We start from the raw sequence: 17,434 nt of genomic DNA on the forward strand, positions 1-17,434 counted from the left end.
AGTTACAACTAATTCCAAACATCACCGTGAACGTCACATAATGTACGAGAGTGAGTCAAATGAAAACCTTAAATAATTTGTAATAACAAATCGAAATTTCGCACCGTTATCCTGTAAGTTGGTAAGCGTGCTACAAACAGCGTGCAGAATGGCCTGTAGGTGGCAGCATAGTGCAGATGCACACATACCGTCGCAGTATCAGTATAAATATGGCCGCCCCACTTGCGACTTGCACCAGGGAAGAACAGCGTTCTGTTATTCGGTTTTTGCGTACTGAAGGTTGAAATTCATCGACGAATGAAGGTTCAGTACGGTGATGCATGTTTGTCACAGCAGCAAGTCTACAATTGTAGTGGGAAGTTCGCAAATGGTGTGACGTCAGTGGAAGATGCTCTTCGTTCAGGTCAGGCACAAGGAGTTGTGGCTCCACAGAACATTGCAGCAGTTGAAGCCATAGTGAAGGAAACCTGCCGAGTGACACTGAATGACATTCCAGTATGTTTACAGATTAGTCATGGGTTAGCACACCACACTCTGCATGATGTGTTCCAGTTTCACAAAGTGTCTGCAAGCTGGGCGCCACGGCAGCTGACTCCTGAAATAAGAGAACGACTTGCTGATGCTTTTGAAGAACTTCTTCGGCGCTTTGAACGAGAAAGTGATGGCTTCCTTGCAAGAATCGTTACTGGGGACGAAACCTGGGTTCACATCCACCAACCGGAAACGAAGAGAGCGAACAAGGAACGGCGCCATTCCTCATCACCAAAACCAAAGAAGTTTCGAACAGAACCATCAGCAGGGAAGGTGAGGCTGACTCTCTTTTGGGACGAAAAAGGCGTCACTTTGGAGCATTACATGCCTAAAGGGACCACTGTCACAAGTGCATCATACACAGATCTCCTAAAAAGTCATCTGCGGCCTGCAATCAATTCAAAACGAAGTGGATTGCTGTCAGCAGGTGTCCATTTGCAACATGACAATGCAAGGCCCCACACTGCCCGTGCATCAGTTGCAACAATCACAGACCTGCATTTTGAGTGTCTTCCTCACCCATCAAACTCACCAGACCTTGCTCCAAGTGATTTCCATATTTTTGGACCACTCAAAGGCGCTATGGGAGGAAAGAAGTTCCGTTCTGATGAAGGGGTACGCTACGCGGTGCATGAGTGGGTGCGCAGATTACCAAAAGAATTTTTTTCTAAAGGAATTTATGCACTTTGTAAGCGCTGGAGGGCTTGCATTGAGCGTGGGGGAGATTATGTTGAAAAGTGATACAGCTCTGTACCACTTCTGCACAATAAATAATACACTCCTGGAAATTGAAATAAGAACACCGTGAATTCATTGTCCCAGGAAGGGGAAACTTTATTGACACATTCCTGGGGTCAGATACATCACATGATCACACTGACAGAACCACAGGCACATAGACACAGGCAACAGAGCATGCACAATGTCGGCACTAGTACAGTGTACATCCACCTTTCGCAGCAATGCAGGCTGCTATTCTCCCATGGAGACGATCGTAGAGATGCTGGATGTAGTCCTGTGGAACGGCTTGCCATGCCATTTCCACCTGGCGCCTCAGTTGGACCAGCGTTCGTGCTGGACGTGCAGACCGCGTGAGACGACGCTTCATCCAGTCCCAAACATGCTCAATGGGGGACAGATCCGGAGATCTTGCTGGCCAGGGTAGTTGACTTACACCTTCTAGAGCACGTTGGGTGGCACGGGATACATGCGGACGTGCATTGTCCTGTTGGAACAGCAAGTTCCCTTGCCGGTCTAGGAATGGTAGAACGATGGGTTCGATGACGGTTTGGATGTACCGTGCACTATTCAGTGTCCCTTCGACGATCACCAGTGGTGTACGGCCAGTGTAGGAGATCGCTCCCCACACCATGATGCCGGGTGTTGGCCCTGTGTGCCTCGGTCGTATGCAGTCCTGATTGTGGCGCTCACCTGCACGGCGCCAAACACGCATACGACCATCATTGGCACCAAGGCAGAAGCGACTCTCATCGCTGAAGACGACACGTCTCCATTCGTCCCTCCATTCACGCCTGTCGCGACACCACTGGAGGCGGGCTGCACGATGTTGGGGCGTGAGCGGAAGACGGCCTAACGGTGTGCGGGACCGTAGCCCAGCTTCATGGAGACGGTTGCGAATGGTCCTCGCCCATACCCCAGGAGCAACAGTGTCCCTAATTTGCTGGGAAGTGGCGGTGCGGTCCCCTACGGCACTGCGTAGGATCCTACGGTCTTGGCGTGCATCCGTGCGTCGCTGCGGTCCGGTCCCAGGTCGACGGGCACGTGCACCTTCCGCCGACCACTGGCGACAACATCGATGTACTGTGGAGACCTCACGCCCCACGTGTTGAGCAATTCGGCGGTACGTCCACCCGGCCTCCCGCATGCCCACTATACGCCCTCGCTCAAAGTCCGTCAACTGCACATACGGTTCACGTCCACGCTGTCGCGGCATGCTACCAGTGTTAAAGACTGCGATGGAGCTCCGTATGCCACGGCAAACTGGCTGACACTGACGGCGGCGGTGCACAAATGCTGCACAGCTAGCGCCATTCGACGGCCAACACCGCGGTTCCTTGTGTGTCCGCTGTGCCGTGCGTGTGATCATTGCTTGTACAGCCCTCTCGCAGTGTCCGGAGCAAGTATGGTGGGTCTGACACTCCGGTGTCAATGTGTTCTTTTTTCCATTTCCAGGAGTGTATTTTAAAAAATATTTAATGTTTTCATTTGACTCACCCTCGGATGATGTGTATTAATGCCGGGAACTTTCTAGTTATGTTACGTATAGTTACAATGGACACATTTTTTTTGTCATATTACAAGTGCTCAAGTAAGTTTCCATTCAGTGATATGCGAATCTCAAATAAAGTTTTCTTCTCACTCTATTGCAAAATTTCCTTAGTGGACGCTAAAAAATTGATTTATACCCCGCAGTTGGACTTAGATGCGACAGTGCTCGCCTCAGCGCTCTGCAGAGAGCTTGATTGTTCCTGTCCTTGCCGTCAAGCTGTCAGCTCTTCAACAAAGGATTGCGTAACTGACAGAGTGGCACCTCGGGCAGTGAAAATGAAGAACTACTGTCATCGTTACCTGTACACCCTGGTTCCGTCTCTGGCGTAAGCTTCTTGTCGCCTACGTAAAATGTTCTCCGCCTTCGTATCCTGCACAAGAAGATTTGAAGATCTGCCACCACGTGCTTCGCGCCGCAGGCGCTCCCAATTGAACGGATAGAGGTAAGGTGTGTTGAGTGCTGCACGAATTTGAAACAACGTTCATATCATCAAGCGAGCGAAGGAAGGAAAAACGACTGACTGTATGGATCCTGATTTCTCTTATCTTGTCGGTTCTTACGTGAAATGAACGTAAGCGGCAGCAGAATCGTTAACTGCAGTCTATAAGTAATCTCGATAGCGTTTTGTGAAAGAACGTCATCTTCTTTCCAGGGATACCCCTTTGAGTCCACGAAGCATCTACGTAATACTGGCGTGCTGATCGAAGCGACCGGTAAAAAATCTATGAGAACATCTTTGAATTGCTTCTATGTCTTCCTTTAATCTGACCTGGTGGGGAACCCAAACCCTAGAGCCGTAATGGGCCGCACTAATGTTCTGTACGCTGTCCCGTTTACAGATCAACTACCCTTTCCTAGAATTCTACCTATAAACCGAATCGAGTATGCTACCGACCTTACCTGCTCCTTCCATTTCACGTGACATTGCAACATTATGCGTAGACGTTTAAACGGCTTTATTGTATCTGCAACATACAAGTAATACTACATTCGAGCATTACGTGTTGTTTTTCTTACTCATTGACATTTTTCCACATTTAGAGCAAGCTACCATTCATCACCACAGCTAGAAATTCCTTAAGGTACAAAGAAATTACAGAGTTTGTCTGAGGGCAGGCACTGATTGAAATCAACGATGTGTGTTCAAAACGTAAAGTGACTATATTTTTATGAAAAAATATTTATTTTTTCCTCGATTTTCATGTTGTTCTCTTCAAAGCAAACCCCACTCAGATACAATACACTTGTGCCAATGCTTCTTCCAATCCTCGAAGCACTTCTCATAAGCACTTTTTGGTACAGCCTTGAGTACTGACAGCGATGCACTTTTTATTTCCTCAATCGTTGAAAATCTTCATCCTTTCATAGGGAACAGGGAAAATTCACAGGTGGCCAAATCCGGTGAATATGGTGGTTGAGGCACGACTGTCGTGTTGTTCTTGCCCAAACAATCTCTCACAAGGAACGATGAAGGAGCCTGTGTATTGTCGTGATGCAAAAGCCATGACTTACTTTTCCACAATTCCGGACGTTTTTTGCGTATTGCTTCCCGCAAATGGCGCATAAAGTCAAGGTAATACTCCTTATTGACCGTACGACCTTCAGGCAAGAATTAATGATGCACAACGCCACGGTAATTGAAAAAACCGTGAGCAAAACTTTGACATTTGATCGAACTTGGCATGTTTGTTTAGATCTTGGCTCTCCGGGATGCTTCCATTGGGGCGATTGGGCTTCGGTTTCGACGTCATAACCGCAAGATTCGTCACCAGTTCTGACCCTTTTGAGCAAATCAGGATCGTCATTGACGACATTCAGGAGCTCCTGAGCGATGCTCACGCTGCGAGTCTTCTGATCAAAACTGAGCAGTTTTGGAACAAACTTCGCTGACACATGTCTCATGTCCAAAACATCTGAAAAAACTGCATGACACGAACCGACCGATACGCCAATATCCTCAGCAGCTTCTCTTGCGGTAATTCGACGATTTTGCAAAACAATTTTCTTCACAACTTCGACGTATTCATCTGCTGTTGATGTGCCGCGGCGTTCAGAGCGAGGTTCGTCATTGGCATCTTCTGGGCCATCTTGGAAGAGCTTGTACAACAGACTCATCGTATGCCACTGTCAACATTTCAGTGTTTTAGAGCACTTGATTCCATTTTTCACACAAAATTTGATGCCAATTCTTTGCTCCAGGTTTTATAATAATCGAAAGTCGCCGAGCACACTAAAACACGTCTAACCCATCTGTCAAAAACAAACGAAGTATGCTGTACACTTGAAACTGTGAACATATGTTCGGGACATGTGTACCAACATAACAAAAAAAAAGATCTATACACGAACGGCCGGCCGGGGTGGCCGAGCGGTTCTAGGCGCTACAGTCTGGAACCGCGCGACCGCTACGTTCGCAGGTTCGAATCCTGCCTCGGGCATGGATCTGTGTGATGTCCTTAGGTTAGTTAGGTTTAGGTAGTTCTAAGTTCTAGGGGACTGATGACCTCAGAAGTTAAGTCCCATAGTGCTCAGAGCCATTTGAACCATTTTTGATGATGCCTTAGAACAGGAGAAGGCGAAACGCGTATGGGATAAATAAAGTAATCAGCAGCAGGAAAAGGCAGTTTGATTCGTAAAACAAGAAAAAACTTGATTCTGCTTGAAAAAACTTCGGTGTAAGTATCTTCAGAGTATGAAGCAGGGAATGAGAAATCGAGATAATAAAGATAAGCAGTCTAAAACAGTGTAGACGAAACGCACCCGAATACTGGTGAAAACCGATGACGGAACAGCCATGTTAGCATAGTGGAGCGAATGGAGGCGGTTACCATTGTATAGGAAAAGAGAATGACGCACAAGCAGACGCCGGTTTGCGTCATTAACGCGAGTTCCCGAGGCCTTTCACTCGTAACGCGCAGTCAGGTAATATAAGACGCCCACAGGCATCAGCTTCACTTTGAAACACACGTAATACGCAGAAGAAACTTAGCTGAATGCAAAAGTTCACTTTCATTTAACTCCAGCTCCGTCTTCTGGTCTCGCCTGCACTTCCAGTCGCCACAAAAGACTCGTCCGCGAGCCACCGGAACAAGTTTCCACAGCCGGCCTATCATTACTCACAGCCTGAAAATAACCTGCTTCTGAAAACAGCACCGCCGTTCAATGATTTCTCCTACAGTACAGACTCGCAGTATAACTAAAACACACACACACACACACACACACACACACACACACACACACACACACACACACACTGCCTCTAACTTATTTCGAATTTTTTCCAATCAAACTAAGAGGTTCAATCAAAAGTATGATCCAAGCGTCACATAGGACAGATACATATATACATCGCAATACCAATTTTTGGATTCTCTGTCACTGGAAGGAAAAACAATGATTCAATTGATAAGTAACTGCCATAAATAATAGAGTTGCCAGATGATTAAAAACTACCAGAAATGGAAAAACGCATTATTTCGTTAAGCGTAGCAAAGATCACGATTCGGTTTTCACACAAATGTCCAGAAAGATTATTTCTCTTTAATAATTAAAAACGATTAACATAGTAGTGGTATTTTTCAGCGATTTGTGGCACTCCCAGTGAGTTAGTAGTTCGTATAGAGTCGTAGTGCCGTTCATTTAGGTTTACAGTTAGTGAAGTGGGTCTCTTTATGATTAATATCTACTTTTCTGTTTGGTCTGATACAAAATTTATTTAAACAAGGGTTGTCACCATTTCAAATTTAGTACATTTCTACGCTGTGCTCGTAAAATTTTTCACTCTAAACATTTATAAGCGTTGGTGTTATTGTGCTGTTTGTAATAGCTCTCTGTACCTTTCCATTAAAATAAAAAGACATGGATTTAAGCACAGAACAAAATATCCCCCTCTTTGGTTTAGAGCCACTTGATTCAAACTTTGTTTGGATAACATCAATGCGCTTTTGATTTAATAGAGTGTCTACGTTCTATGTGATAAGCAGTACACTGGACAGGTATCACGCAAAGTAAATGAGACACCTGCGCGTGTTTTTATATAAAAAATTTTAGGGCACGCTACGTCAGGATACGATTACAAGTACTCAGAAGGTAACCAACTTCCCTTCACACTTGTCCGTTTGTAGTTCACAAAATATCTGTCAAGGCCACACTGCTTTCAGCCGTGACAGTTAGAACTGATAAAAGACTGTATTGTAGGAACCACATCATACTTTTGTGCATACATTTCTTAAATCCCCCCTGTACGAGGCATATCGAAGAACCAGTCTCATTATCAAGGATTTATAACAATACAAAAATATATAACACAATATGCACGCAGAATGAGAAGCACTGCATGCCTTCGAGATAATACCACTGTATTCTATTCAAAATAAAATCACTGACGTCATATTTATAGCGTAACAGTAGATGAAGCATGTGGTGCTTTTCTTTCTTCGTACGTAGAAGTTCCCACCCATTCCACAGTATATGTTACAACACCGCCACTAATAATATGTGTGTATACTTTCAGTGCATAATTTTTGATTCTATATGAATGCATGATGAATCTTAACTTCTCGAAACGCTTATCACGAATAAAATTTAAGTAATCAGAAAATTATGGCTACTAACAGCTGTCAACAAACATTTGTTCGTTACAGGTTACACACGGTGGCCGATAAATTTGCAGAGTTTGGTTAGGTTCGTTTCCAAAGTGTTTGCCATAAGCAATACCTACCTGCATCGTTACAGACTATTTATTCAGTTAGTTACCGCAAGCAACTTTGTATTTCAGTTTAACTGACAATAACCACAAACTAGTGAAAATGTGTGTAATACGTAATACGAGCTGAAGATGTGGAGAAAAAAAAAAAAAAAAAGAAAATGTGAACAGGCAACGAAACATTACAACACAGCAACACAGCACCGACCTTGTTACCGTACATTAAGGTTCATTACAATCTGGAGCTGCCTCTTAACACGAACTGTTCCGAATCTGGACCGCTGTGCTCTCGACGATTTTACGGAAAACCGTAATGGGATGTCTTCACGCTCCTGAATCCCACGACACTGGCGCACATCTTCAGCTATAACCCGTTCGTGCTGTGTCATTGGCTAGACACGACTAACAATGTTTCAAGCTAGCCCCGAGAGAGGATTGATCAGTACCACAGATGAAGTCTAAGGGCGAAGAAGCACCGACGGCATTTAACTGTGGTTGTTTACCATGAGAAGTACGAGTCGATGGAAATATACTGAAACACGACATTGGTTCTGTAATACACGCGTTTGCTCTTGGCGTGCAGGTATCCTCACTGCAACACTCTAAAGAATTAGTCCACAACGAGGCACCAAGGCTTCTTACAACAGAAGATTCAGTTAAAAATACAAAAAGGAGATCCTAACAGGTTTGATATGAATAATGAATGAAATTTTGAAAATGACCCTGAAGCTAAGATTTTGTTGGTTCCTTAGCGACGGAAATTGGTGAAGTCAGCAGTGGAACCTTTTTTTTTTATGGAGATTAAAGGCTACTCTCTTTTTTTCCACTCAATTGAGTTTACTGCATTTATTTGTTTTACATCGAGTTTGAAACAACTACGACTTCATCTTCGGGCAGTTACCACAGCGACCAATGCGATTTTATTTGATTGCAAGTATATCTTGTTTTGAGTTTGCCAGTCACGTAGTTACGACATCATAGGATGACGGAGTACATTAACAGGATACGCTTGTCGGGGTATATCACACTGATCACAGTGCTTAAGTGACCGAAGACGAAGTTTTCGTCGCATCGAAATCAATAGCAATTAAATAAAACAATAAAGACTATCAATCATCAAGAATAAAACTGGGAAGAAAGAAGTAGCAAACTGAAGTAAACTTCCTGGCGTTAACAAACGATTTTGCTGTACTATCTCAAAACCGGCAGATGCAGAAATACAAGTCATTCTATGGGAACAGATGCCGTAGAGCACGTTTAAGAATGTCTGCAGAGAAAAACACATTTATCACTATTATAAAAAATGCACCAAAATTTTTACGGGTGACATTCGTCATATAGAAAAGGGGAATAATTCCAAAAAATAAGTTATAAATAGCTGCCACGAAACGAAACACAAAATGGAAAGGGTGTATAGAATATTAAAAAAATTTGTCCAATAAAAAGTGCATATCAAGAAACGGAACATTAATGCATCACAGCACAGTCCTAAAACCAGAATGAATCAGTGCAAGTGAATGCCTACCAGTGGATTGTACGAGTAAATTAGACAAACTAGAAATATTAAGAGAGAAGAATCATGAGCAAACTCTTAGGTTAAACAAGGACAGAAGTCAGAAAATTAAAAAAAAGAACAGTGACGAAATATTTCAAAATAGAGAAAAAGTATCAGAGACAATAAGGAAAAGAACACTGATATTTTATGGACATTTGTACAGGGTGAATGTCAATATGCCGACAAAATAGATCTTCATGTATCTATAAGAAAAGAAATTTAAAAACAATCTGCATCTGAGATGGTGAAGCAGAAGAAGCAGGAGAAAGATATACCCCCGGAAAGAAAGAGTTAAATTTAGAAGGATTACAAGGCAGGAGCAGTAAGAGAACAGGTTTGCAGTAGTCTGACGAAAGAAAAAGTGACATGGTGGAAAGATGAATGAACACAGCGGGAAATAAAAGAGAAGGAACTGAAATTGTCACGTAGTACCTAGAAGGCTAAAGCGCAAAAAAAAAGACTACGAACAAAGCTGAGTAGAAGAAAAATATTACCAGAAAAACCTGAATTCTCCGTGACAAAAACTATTTTAATGCATCATCATCCAAAATAAAAAAAACTTTGACGTTATTCATGACGTAATTCGTAACACACTAAACAACTGACAGTGTACTCCGAAAGATTGGTGGTAGAGTTGAGCCCTTATGTAGGATTTCTGAAATGATCAGTAACCGCGGAAAGCACGTAGAGCGGCAATATCCATGGACTGATCAGAGCGTACTGCGCATGTAGCCAACATCAAACGAAATAGTCACGTAACGTTGGTATGACACCGTCGTTTACCTTTTGCACTAGGTACGAAACTTACTCGAATTTCCTCGGCTTTCACACTTTTATTTATTAGTAACGGCAATGGTGATAAATCGTTACTGCCACAGACGAAAATCTAAATTCATTAATGCACGAAAAGTTACTGTTAATAGACAACTACCACAAATGTCTAATTGTAGTTATCATACTTATGTGTTGATTAATATCGAGACATGGCGTAATGAAGGCGTATAGGGCATATTTTTGTAAGTGATAGAAGTGCTATACAAAGTCCGTAGCGTAGGAGTGTCATAAGAGTAAATCCGTTAATGTGCACATATTTCTACCGGTTTTCATCTACGCTAAGGTGTATATACGGAAGCCTGAGCCATTACCTCCAGATTAAACAAATCTTCAAATCATTGCTCTTATTTTAGCGCAGTGACAATAGGTAGCTGTAGATCTAGTACCTCGAAGTACATAATGCGTATGTGTGATTAATATTTTAGTTGAACACGTCTCGAGAAAGTAGAAATGGAGAAATTTCGTCCGTAAAATAGTTTGATAGTGAGATAAGTCGCTAATGTAGTACATTTTATAGCTAGAAATTCTATATTATTCGCGACACTTTCACTTTGGCTTAGAAGGAAGATATTTCGCAACGATACTGCAGGAAAATTTATTGAAACGGAGAGTCAGCAATACTGTCAAGTGCAACACAAAACCTTAAAAAGATTGCGGTGGCTATTTCTTCTTTTCCAGTAGCATAATTAGCAACATCTTAGGCGTAATACTTCTCAGAAACTTGCGAAATGTCCTTGCATTTATCTCTTAAAAGCCCTAAGTTAAGTTCATTCCAGATATCGTATGCAAATTATTAAGATGTCTGAAAGGTTTTCCAGAGTCCGCTGCCAGTCACAAAATTTGTTGACTACTTAAACTATTTAATGAAGGAACACGTTTCGAGCTATAAATCTAATCTTCAAGCTTCAGTGAGAATACAGAAGCTTTTAATAAAACTATTTCGTAAGTATTAAAGTCATTTTGTACACTCTTGGAAAGTTCTGTGACCATTTGAAATGCCTGTCTTATTGTGGTATGTTCAGTTCCCTCCATTTCTGTGGATCCTTGGAACTTGTTAACCGCTGTTCACAAATTTGCAAAAGATATATGAAACACTGAATCACAGTCAACAGTCTTGTTGAAGAAGCCAGCTATTCCACATTAAGAGCACATGCCAGGACTGTACAGAACAACTTTAATATCTTTGTATACTTTTGTAAAAGATTTTCTATTGCACTGTAGCCTGAAGATGAGGTTTATGTCTCGAAAAATGATGTTTCATTAAATAATTTGAGTGACAACAAGTTTTGTTACTGGTAGTGGTCTTTGAAAAACTTATTCATATTTTCGAAAAAGTCACGGTCGATTAATAGCCAGTACGGCAGTAACTTGTTACTAAGGTGTCTATGAAACGGATGTACAAATCGACGGTATTTTTAAGAACACTCAATAGCTCTAAAGCGCATACGGGCACATGTTACGCAGCACTATAAGCATGATACTTTTCGAGTGTATGGATGACGAAAATTCCATTCTGAGCATCTCAACGCTCATCCTATATTTTCTACTCTACGAGAAAGGAAAAAAAAACAATTCATTTTCCATCCTGGTTTTTATAGAATCATTTGCCCTACAATAAACTGAGTTTGGCCATTATTCATTACCTCCATTCTTAAAAACATGAGCAACAGCGACGTCCTGTGTTCGTCTTATTAATAATACTGTACTGGTATCATCTATTGCCGAAATTCGGCCAACTGTGTTTCTAAAGTAAAAAAGCATCATTTTCTTTTAGATAATTAATTGCAATTTATTCGTAGGTAGACATTAGTTCTTAGCTGAATAAAGTTCTGCAAAACAGAAAAAGAGTTAGCACTATCAATGCCCACATTATTCCTATTACTTTGCCAACACAAAAATAACATCTCTCTAGCTCTTCATCTTTCAGTCCAACCGATTGGTGTTCTTATTCGAATCACACCGTAAAACATAATAAAGGAAGTTGTAGCAATTCAAAATGAAGAGATTGATAATTAGGAACTTATTGCAGTTTTCATGGTATGAGCGGCAAATGAACAGAAAGTTAGGTCTCCCTACTGGTGAACAAAACTAAGCGAAAACAGGACGCCAATAAACTACGTAATGTACAGTCTATTTTGCCGCGGACGGCTTTCTTACTGTGATATTTTGCACTGCTGACAACATTAACGACATAGCAGTTGTTGCACTGTCGCTGCCTAGTATGCATGAGTTACTGCAAATGAACCTTGTAAACGTAAACGTACCTAGAATGCGATATCAAGAAACATTGTTACTTTCGTGTGCCATTTCTACCACAGCACCTGATATGCACGCAGGGCAGAATTTGGTGAAACTTCCATTTTCGATGTTGACGTATTGGAGAAAAAAATGATTCAAATGGCTCTGAGCACTATGGGACTTAACGTCTAAGGTCATCAGTCCCCTAGAACTTAGAACTACTTAAACCTAACTAACCTAAGGACATCACACAACACCCAGTCATCACAAGGGAGAGAAAATCCCTGACCCCACCAGGAATCGAATCCGGGAACCCGGGCGCGGGAAGCAAGAACGCTACCGCACGACCACGAGCTGCGGACGACGTATTGGAGATTTCAATGCGTCATAGAGAAGGTATCAGTAGAGTTTTGCATATGAAAGTATCTACTGGCCTTTATGATCCTAAATGGCTATGTACACCTTTTTTTTCTTTGTGCACATCTATGAAAAAGTAACTTTCGAATTATATAAGTTTCATTGGCGTCCTCGTATAATTAATATTAAAAACCGGTACTTCTATTTTCGTGTTGACGATATGGACTTCCTTGTCGAAGCCATCACCAGTGGCCGCTCTACAATCCAAGTCTATCATAAATAGTGTATGTATTAATATTACGATAGGAGTGGGCACTTGGAAATGACTGACGGTCGAAATCAGCCCGTGGTAGTGTAAATAACTGTGATTCTATAGCGAGCAGAATGGAAAATGGAACTGTCCAGCGCCCGGAATAAAGGAGCTACTGGAACGGACTGTGACGCATTGCCAACGGTGCCCCCGACCGAATCGCTAGCGAGGTGCGGCGCCTGCGCAGCGCGCGGCCCAGTGACGTCACTGGCAGACTGACCTGATGAGCACGGTGGAGGCGGGCAGCACGTCGCTGCTCTTGTGCCGCTCCTGCACCAGCCGCGTCGAGGAGAAGCTGGTGGCGCCGGCGGTGGCGGTCCGCGCCGAGTAGAAGTGCCTGCCGGGGCGCGGGTCGTCTTCGGCGTCGCTGGCGGGCACCGGGGTGGGCGTGGCCGTCGGCGTGGGCGTGGCGCCGGTGCGCAGCTCGACGCGCGTCACGTTGGCCGCGGGCGGCGGCGGCGACGAGGGCGACGACGGCGACGCCGAGCCGCGGCCGCCGATGAAGATCTTGGCCGACGGGCCCTCCACCGTCTGCACGTCGTCGTAGCGGCGCGGCTCCCTGCGGTAGTCCACCTCGATGCCCGAGTCGGCGAAGAAGTCCTTCTTGCCGGAGGAGCCGCTGCTGGTGACGGTGGTGGTGGCGCTCGCGGACAGGTCCGCCGCGTAGCGCGTCGAAGCGGCGCTCTTGCGCCGGTTGCGGTCGTTCTCGTAGCGCACGTGGTCGTCGTCGACGTCGTCGCCGCCGTCGGCGTAGTCGATCTGGGAGGCGAGGAATTCCCTCCTGTTGCTGTAGCGGCCGTCGGGCGCGGCCTTACGCGGCGGGTCCGTCGCGTACTTCCTGGCGGACTCGGTGAGGTCCCTCTTGTTGTAGCTGCTGAAGCGCTCCTTGCGCTGGCTCTCGATGCGCGACTCCAGCCGGTCCCTGCGCGAGCTGAGGTCGCCGCTGTCGATGAGTCTGGTCTGGATGACGGGGTCCCTGCCGTAGAAGCCGCCGACGCCGTCCAGAGGCTCCTCGAACAGCCGCGACTCGCTGCCGTACTTCTCGCGTCGGACGAAATCGTCGTCGTCGTAGCTCTTCCTGAGCCGGGGGTCGAACAGGTGGTCGGCGTCGTAGCGGCCCGAGCCCTCGACGAGGAAGTCCTTGCGGCGCGAGTCCATGCCGTCGGCCCTGCCGCGGCCGGACGAGTCGAGGCCGAAGTCGGACTCGTAGCGCGAGCTCGACTCGTGCACGACGTACTCCTTCTGGTAGAGGCCGCCGTCGGGCGAGACGCCGCTGTAGGCGAACTCGCGCCGGGCGCTGGTCGCCTTGCCGCCGCCGGGCAGCGCGTGCTCGGACGCGTCGGCGCTCTCGCGGGACTCGAAGACGGCGTCGCGGTCGCGGCGGTAGCGGCGGAGGTCGGCGGCGGACGAGAGCTCGTGGCGCGCGCCGTAGTCCATGCTGAGGCTGACGCCTTCGTCGTCGTCGTCGTCGTCGGCGTCCGCGTGCGGCGGCGGCGCGGCGCGCTGTGCCGCCACCGGCACCTGGGTGTGCACCGTCTGCTTGCCGGACCCCCCTCCGCCGACCACCACCTCCGCGTAGATCACTTGCCCCTCCACCGCGCCGCCGGCCGAGGCCGCGGGCGGCGGCTGCGGCTGCGGCTGCTGCGGCTCCGTGTAGGAGAAGGGCAGGTTGTTGTTGTGGCGGCGGTCCTCGCCGGGCGCGACCAGCGCCGACGGGCTGAGTCCCCGCGGCGGCTTCGCCTTCCTCTTCGTCTCCTGCGAAAGGCGGCGCACCAGCGTCTCCACGGTGCGGCCGCGCGTCACCGGCGGCCGGGGCGCCGGCGCCTGGCTGCTGTGCATGGCGGGGGCGGCGGGGGCGGCGGCAGCCGCATCGGCCGCGAACTCGTAGCCGCCGCGCGGCGGCGCGTCCTCTATGATGGGCGACAGCTGCTTCTTGGGGGGCGGCTGGGCGCCGGCGGGGCCTTCCTCCGGTTTGGTTTCGCTGTCGCTCAGGCTCTTCTTCAGGATGTTCTTACGCGGCCGCGGTGAGGGGGACCTGCGGTACACAGAAGGGAGCCGGTTGCTTATTTTGATACGTAAATCACACACCACTAATGAGCTAGCTTTTAACCCACAGCACAGGACGTAGGCAAATAACTGAACATAGTTGCAAATAACGTCGCAAGAGCTACTCTGAGATGAGTTGAGTTGTTTTGGGGAAGGAGACCAGACAGCGAGGTCATCGGTCTCATCGGATTAGGGAAGGAAGTCGGCCGTGCCCTTTGAAAGTAACCATCCCGGCATTTGCCTGCAGCCATTTAGGGAAATCACGGAAAACCTAAATCAGGATAGCCGGACGTGGGATTGAACCGGCGTCCTCCCGAATGCGAGTCCAGTGTGCTATCCACTGCACCACCCCGCTCGGTTACTCTGAGATGAAAAAGTTGGTGCACGAGAAGATTAATTCGTAGCGGGCTGTATCAAACCTGTCAGATGACTCATTACTCAAAAAAATAAATAAATAAATGCAGCAGAAACACTAAACATAAATTTCAAAGGCCAAATGGAGAAACTTGAGCTAAAGGAAAGAAAAATTTTAAGAAAAATCATAGGACTAAAATTTCAAGTCAGTAAGATTATATACATCAAACATGAAACTCTCTAGAAAGAAAACTGAAAAGCTTTCAAATGCTATGCGAAAAAGGAGGATAAATGTTTATGGTCATCTTCTCAGAATGGATTCCAACAGATTAACTAAGCAAATCTTTGACTTTTCCTGTAACCCCAAAACGAAACCAAACTGGTTTGAAGAAACTGAGAAAGACCTAGTAAATTTAAAGATTTCAGAAAATTCACTTATTTATCGAACAACTAAATTAACTACTAAAGATGAAAACATAAGGTTCCAAGACAAATCTACACAAAAGTCCAAACCCTGCATCTCGGAAGAAGAGCGGAAAAGAAGACAAAAAAAAAAAAATGGTTCAAATGGCTCTGAGCACTATGGGACTTAACATCTGAGGTCATCAGTCCCCTAGAACTTAGAACTAGTTAAACCTAACTAAACTAAGGACATCACACACATCCATGCCCGAGGCAGGATTCGAACCTGCGACCGTAGCAGTTGCGCGGTTACAGACTGAAGCGCCTAGAACCACTCGGCCACAACGGCCGGCTAAAAGAAGACAGAAAAAATGAAGAAATACTGGGCCCTAAGAAAAGAACAACGCGCAAAGAAATGATTGATCCAGCGTACCCCAAAGAGGGTGAAACGAAAGAAGAAGAAAAAAATAAAAGAGTTGACAAAACTTTTTGGGTATCCTACAGAGTCATAGTGTAATCATAATGTAAATAACTACACTAGCAAAACCAGCGTTACAGTGGCCTTCTTCTGGGTGTACTGGCCAGTAAATCCAGAAGAAAGCCGCTGTAACGCGGTTTTTTCCAGGATAGTTTTTTATAGTATGACGCGGTACGATACCCAGAAAACGTTTTATATCAACTGGCCGCGGAAGCTTATGCAGTTATGAAAAACAGGTTGCTTGCAATGGGTTAACTGGATTACACGAGACAATATGAAGCGTGGAAATGGAAAATGTTCTATTGTAGGTAAGTTGAAGGTGGACTGAGGGAGAAAGGAAGCGAAAGGGAGGGGCTCACTGCTGTCAGTTGCTTAGGGACATTACGCGGCATCGGTGGCGACGAGTGAAAATGTGTACCGGACTGAGATTCGAACCTGGGATCTCCTCCTCTCTAGGCGAGTGCGATAACCACTGCGCCATCCGGGACACAGCATTATCGCAACTACGCGGACTGTCTCGACGCACCTCACGGCCGATCCACATTCAGAAATTCTTCTACGTGTAAAATCTGACACTTTTCAGGAGAACGAAAAATAAAATTATTTATGGATTCTTCCGTTACTCCTTGTCAGAAAAATTCCATGTTCAAGGTTGAATAACAAGTACACTTTTTTGTTCTGGTGATTTTCGTTTATTTCAAATGAGTTTTCGGCTTATTTGAACATCATTAGTTGTTTCCTGACGATGACCTAGAGCCGGCCGCTGGTGGCCGAGCGGTTATAGGCGCGTCAGTCTGGAACCGCGTGACCGCTACGGTCGCAGGTTCGAATCCTGTCTCGGGCATGGATGTGTGTGATGTCCTTAGGTTAGTTAGGTTTAAGTAGTTCTAATTTCTAGGGGACCGATGACCTCAGATGTTAAGTCCCATAGTGCTCAGAGCCATTTGAACCATTTTTGATTATCTAAAACGCCAAAAACTAATTTGAAACAAACTAAAATCAGTATAACAAAAAAAATGTATTTGTCATCCAATCTTAAATATCTGTTAACAGTCTGCTCCCGGGTGTCCTGCCGAGTTGCTGTTTCCATGGTATACCCAACGTTTCGACGACGGACCCAGTCGTCTTATTCAAATGCTGCAAGTTTTGTTGTTACGTGTAGTCGCTACCTGGACTCCAACCAATCTGGTATTGAATATAAAATGTTAGCAACAACTCGGCAGAGCAGCCAGAAGTACGCTGTTAATAAAATCCGGAGAAGTCCGAGTAACACTCGTGCTGTGTACAGACTTGATTTACGTATGTAGGTAGTTCAAATGGTTCAAATGGAT

At 45.5% G+C, this 17,434-nt stretch overlaps 1 protein-coding gene across 1 annotated transcript in view; it reads right to left on the bottom strand.

Annotated features, from left to right (window-relative positions):
* Positions 1-17,434, bottom strand: part of LOC126091920 (serine/arginine repetitive matrix protein 1-like) — a 369,225-nt gene that overhangs the window by 248,762 nt on the left and 103,029 nt on the right. The window contains exon 3 of the mRNA XM_049907238.1: positions 13,044-14,858. Coding sequence (XP_049763195.1) covers positions 13,044-14,662 — 1,619 coding nt within the window. The 5' untranslated portion in view covers positions 14,663-14,858. The remainder of the gene's footprint in view (positions 1-13,043; positions 14,859-17,434) is intronic.

Source organism: Schistocerca cancellata, chromosome 7 (assembly GCF_023864275.1).
Source record: "Schistocerca cancellata isolate TAMUIC-IGC-003103 chromosome 7, iqSchCanc2.1, whole genome shotgun sequence".
Taxonomy (NCBI): Eukaryota; Metazoa; Arthropoda; class Insecta; order Orthoptera; family Acrididae; genus Schistocerca; species Schistocerca cancellata.